This window comes from Cydia strobilella, chromosome 14, assembly GCF_947568885.1.
Source record: "Cydia strobilella chromosome 14, ilCydStro3.1, whole genome shotgun sequence".
In the NCBI taxonomy this organism is placed as follows: Eukaryota; Metazoa; Arthropoda; class Insecta; order Lepidoptera; family Tortricidae; genus Cydia; species Cydia strobilella.
In genome coordinates, this window is record NC_086054.1 from 7,599,412 (window position 1) to 7,605,010 (window position 5,599).

The 5,599-nt window shown below is 39.7% G+C and overlaps 1 protein-coding gene across 1 annotated transcript; it reads right to left on the reverse strand.

Moving 5' to 3' along the window:
• Positions 1-2,784: 2,784 nt before the first annotated feature.
• Positions 2,785-5,148, reverse strand: LOC134747090 (uncharacterized). The gene is made up of 2 exons (XM_063681656.1): positions 5,093-5,148; positions 2,785-4,813 (listed from the first exon to the last, which is right to left on the reverse strand). The coding sequence occupies exon 2, from the start codon at positions 4,810-4,812 to the stop codon at positions 2,800-2,802; it is 2,013 nt and encodes a 670-aa protein (XP_063537726.1). The 5' UTR covers position 4,813; positions 5,093-5,148; the 3' UTR covers positions 2,785-2,799.
• Between the last annotated feature and the right edge of the window lie 451 nt (positions 5,149-5,599).

Sequence of the window (5,599 nt, forward strand, 5' to 3'; positions counted from 1 at the left end):
GTTCGTTTGGATCATCCCAATAGATGTAATCAGTTTTCGGATAAAAAGTTTTAGTTGTTAATAAATCCCTTTTACCAGAGTTCAAACATCCACCTCCTTTATGTTTCTTTGATTCTTGCAGTTGTTTAATGTAGCGTTGATACTTTAAACTTCTATCTCCACTCAATTGACCGTTTGGTGAGAATCCTCTACGATGAGCGTTTGTCATGTCTTAAATCTTATTGTAATCCTCTACATCTTTGCTCGAAACAATATGCTTGTTTGGTAGTCTTTTAAAGATGAGTTCCAACAGTCCAGAAGTCATGTTGAATCGTAAAAATAAGCATTGTTTCTTCCAGTAGCCATTAACTGGCCCTGTATTTGGTACCTACAGAGACAGAAAGCCGCCTTCGGTTTGCCGTACCGACGGTAGACCTGGTTAGGTGTTTCGATGAAGGCGCCGTCTCCGTCAGTGAGAGGAAATTCAAATGGATTGAAAGAATTATGTTTAAATGGCCCATTGGTAGAGCACTCATTTTTGCTCCCCATGCGTTAACGGAGAAAATACACACTGGGGAAAACTATATAAAATTCATGGATACGGTTAAAACCCTGAAGGGTCAAGCAAAACTCACTTCCCGGGAAGAGGCTTCCACATTGCTGGCGACTATGTCAACAGAGGCCAACCGGCCTTCAAGAGAAGGGTCTAGAAAGAGATCCTGGGACGACCGGGATGATGTTCAGCATGGTTCAAAGGATGCGAGAGACGACCAAATCTTAAACTTAATCAAAAGTCAAAATGAAATGTTTAGTCAATTACTAACACAACAATTTGAACAAGTTAACAACTTGAATGATTTAAAAAAGAAATTAACACTGGTATCACCGGTTATACAGGATCAAGAGAAGCTCAATTCTTCATTTGACAACGAAATGAGTGTAGAGAGCTTTGAAGATGAAAACTCTTCAAGTGAAAGCAAAGAAGCTTGGCACGCCCCTCATTTTAACATTCAGAACTCTGATCGAGAAATCCTATACAATTTCGACCCATTTACTACCGAGACAGAACCAAAAATAGGTATTGCTAATCCCATACTAGCCAAACAGGGAGAGGAATGCCAGAGACTAGGTTCCTCGAGCGGGACTAACATTAAATACAATGATATTCAATTCAATTCAATACTTTATTCATAAAATACAATTTTACAGGTCAGGTACATGCTAAATACTTATTTTTAAGTCTTATTAATTATATAGTTATTTACATAGTTACATAGTGGCAAGGCTGAGCCAGCGAACCAGTTGTTTTTATTTTATTTTTTATATATATTTTTCAATAACAATAAGTTTTACCAACTTAGTACAGTGCTAGGTCTCGTAAAAGGCATCGACTATGTAGTATGCATCAAACGCCAATTTAGCTTTGAGTTTTTTATAAAAACATAGGTAGTTATTTGTTTCAGCTCTAGCGGGATTTTGTTATAAACTTTAGGTCCTACCGTATGTATACACTTTCTAGACTTGACAAGTCGCGTCTTAGGTGGATTAAGTTCAATATGCCTTCTAGAACTCGCACCTCGGGCGTTGCCACGACTCGTAAACTGTTTTAAATTGCGTCTAACGTATTTCGCCACTTCGAAAATGTATAGACACGGTAGGGTAAGAATTCCTGTCTGTTTAAACAGTTCCTGCGCTGGATGATCCCATGGGACCCCAGATATTATTTATTATTTTTTTATTATTTTTTATTCATTACATTTCACAGCATAACAGTGATCCAAAGCACTGTGAAACCAATAGACATTTCATACACATAGTACACAAATCAAAATTAACATATAACAGAAGAAGGCCGTTCATTCCTCGTCTCGCAGAACCTCAAGCATTCATAACACACGTCCAACCATCCACTCGCAAACACATCACAGTTTGGTGCTGATTCGAGGAGCGAGTTTAGCAGGTGCAAGGCTTGAACAAGCGGTGATTTACGGCGGGACACAGTTCGTATATATATACATATACATATACAGTTATACTGGTGGCAGCGCTAACAAATGGCGACAACGCGGTCGAAACAGAAATCTAGTCGGTGAGGGAACATATAGACGCAGCAACTGAGCTACTAGTTCGGGGCAGTCAGAATCCCCACGTAAAATTCTACTGGCTAAATACACGGTCTGTAATTTCGCCTCACCTCAAGTGAGTTAAAACCTAATGTACCCTGCAAAAAATTTGTAGGGTATAAAAATGTACGTATGTACGTAGGGGAGACCTAGGAGGGTTGACACAAAATTTACATTTCCGAACATAGATGCTTCATTATATAAGCTAGAATTGTAAAGAATATATCATTGGAAAGCAAATTTCATCCTTTAATTATGAACATCAATAAAATAAGTAATTAGCATTTGGAACTATTTAAATATATGGTCTTTCCGCATCAAGTCAGTCTGTTTCAACCCTCCTAGTACCGAGATAAGTTGAAACAGGTACCGGGGCAAGTTGACACATAGAGTAAGATCAAGCATTTAAGGACAAAAAAACGCAATGGAGAGATTGAAAACATGTTTTATTAAGAAGGTGACATTTACCCTCATTCTAACTTGTACATAATAGAGTCAACTTCTTTTAAGAAGGTTACATTTACCTACCTACATTCTAACTTGCACATAATCAGTCATATTCTATTAAATGAAGGTTACATTTACCTATTAGAATGTATCTAATTTGTATAATCAGTCATGTTCTTTTAAGAATGTTAGGTACATTTACATTCTAATTGCTAGCTTAAACATATTAAAACTATCCACAATCGAACATTTAAACATCAACAAAATAAAGATTTACTTTTGTGCATTCTGCATGAGCCCAACCTTTGCACTCCATACACTGCACCCATTCCTCGTTGGGTCTACTATTTTTATATGACTCTAAACAGCATAGGCACAAACAATCATCATCATCGTTTTCGCTGTCAGATTTTCGTGTTTGTTTCTTTTTGTTTTTCGTAGGCCTTTTATTTTGATTAGTAGCTTTCTTTTTATTAGATGTGATATTTAATTGCTTTGAATCATTTAAAACTCGTTTCTTGACGTTCTTTAATTTCCTGTTTGCTTCAATGGCTTCAAGTGCTTCTTTTTCCGGCGTGTCCGTTAATATAGCTGACTTAACTTTACGTCTGTTCTGCGTACATTTTCGTGGTAAAGCTTTGGGTAAAGGTCTAATAATCTCGGGTGTAAATATTTTGACTGGAGTCTTATCCGAAGCAGTAACATTTGATCCAGAAGGAATAGGCTCACCAAGTTCGTGGTTGGGTCGAGCAGCACTAGTATCCACACCAGATTCGGACATAGAAGAAACAGTTTCTTCTGGTTCATGGTTTAGCTGAGTTGCATCTACGACTGGAGGAGGAGTAGGCATATTTGCGTGTCTGCTGTGAGTGGGTTGAGGCAATGGGGAATCATGTTCTAACACAGTACTATTCCTCGGAACTGAAGTCTCATCAGGAGCAGAATTTGTGGAGGTGCTTGCTACTAAATCCGCGAGCGTTGGCCTAGTTTCTGCCCCTTGGTTTTCCGTTGCTCTGGGGTGCATTTCGTTTAAGGGACGATCGGTAACTTGACTTGGTAAGAAGTCTTGCGCTGTGAAAATATTTGGATTCAAGGGCCAGATACCACATGCTGAAAAACCTGACGTTATATTTCTTCCTGTGACTGCAACATCCATGGCTGTTTTTACTATTCCAGGCACATCATATATCGTCATCGTTCTTGCTGGGTTGGTGCGCATCCAGCTATCTGCAGAGGTATTTATTGCTTTTTTCAATGGGCCGAATACAGCACGATCTAAGGGTTGCAACTTATGCGTGCAGTGTGGGGGAAATGTTAACAATACTATCCCGTTATCCTTGCAGAATGTAATGTTATTCACGGCGACGTGAGAGCTGTGATTGTCGAGAATCAACAACGCTTTTTTATCGGGTGACGACCGAGCATGCCCGTGAAAATGTTGCAGAAAAACATGAAAATCCTCTTCTTGCATCCATCCCGAGGCGTTACCAGACCCTACGCTACCAACTGGTCCATCCCGTATGAAGTGATCCTGAAATCGCTTTCTGGGGAATATAAACATTGGCGGGAGATGATTTCCTATAGCATTTACAGCTAGGGCCACTGTTACTAACGTTCCTCTCTCGGCTGATGTCATCGCGCTAACTTGTTTGTCCCCTCTGCGAGCGATGACTCTATTGGGTTTTTGGACTGTTGTAACACCTGTTTCGTCCATATTCCAAATATCAGAGGCTGAAAATTTATGCTTATCCAACAGCTGCGTGTAATTGTCGAAAAACAATTTCACATTTGCTTCGTTGAAGCTGGTGGCCCTAGCAAGGCTGGTCGCTTGAGGAGCTCGCAAAGAGAGTGAAGGATGACGTTGCATATAAAGCCTCAACCATACTTCTCCTGCCATCTCATTGCTTTCCCAAGTAGGCGGAAATTTCTTATTGTACTTTTTAGCGAGTTGATAAGCCAGTCGCCTGGCATCTTTAGTACTCAGTCCATAATTAGCTGCTGCACAATTTACAAAATATTCGGCCAATGTTTGTTCTTCCTCAGGAGTAAATATAGAGTTATGTACATACCCCATTGTGACAGGCATGTCATTGTTCTTCTTTTTTTTCTGAAGGAAACGGTACAACGAAGAATAATTTAAGTTATACGATTTTGCAGCATCTCGAAGACTTTTTCCTCTCAAAGTAACCTCCTCGGCGGCCAATTTATATATTTCGATGCTTACTTCGCCTCTATCCGTCTTGCGCTTGTAATTGTTCGGCATTCTACAAAAAAATATACGAATTAAAATATTAAATTGAAACCGAGGTAAGTTGAAACAAACGAGGTAGGTTGACACAAGCTGTTTCAACTTACCTCTTCCTTGAAATCGACGGTTAGTTACATTGAATTATTATTTTAAAATTCACGTCGTGACCTAATTTAAAAATGAGTTGAATACATTAAACTTGGTTAATAACACTTGAAAACAAATCTATAAACATTACAAAATATGTAATCTAACATGGAAATAAATGGCACCAAAAAAATGACGGAATACTTACTTTTCGTGCAGTTTTCGCCACAGACGCTCTAGCACCACAACCGTTCGCCGGGCGGCCGCGGCGTGTACTGACATTGTCAGTCTGACAAGTCGGAGCTGTCGAGCGGCGCATCAGAAATGCGTTGTTGCCAAACTTCTAATGCCTATAGTTTCCGAGATATTGAAGTTGTGTCAACTTACCTTTGTGTTAACTTACCTCGGTCTCCCCTACGTACATTTTTTTGTAGAGGGAGCGTAGAAACGCCTTTTGCACTCGCTCTAGCAGCAGGATATAGGTTGTTTCATAGGGGTTCCAAACAACACAAGCCGCTTCAAGCTTGCTTCTGACAAGAGCGGTGTAAAGGAGTTTTATTGACCTGGCATCTATGAAATCCCTAGTCATCCGAGTAACGAACCCTAGTCTCTTGTAACAGGTACGAGCCAGCGTATACATATGCTCATGGAAGTTAAGGTTACATATGCACCGAATCGCTCGTTTTTGCAGTTTGAATGGTCTTAGTCGGTCCGC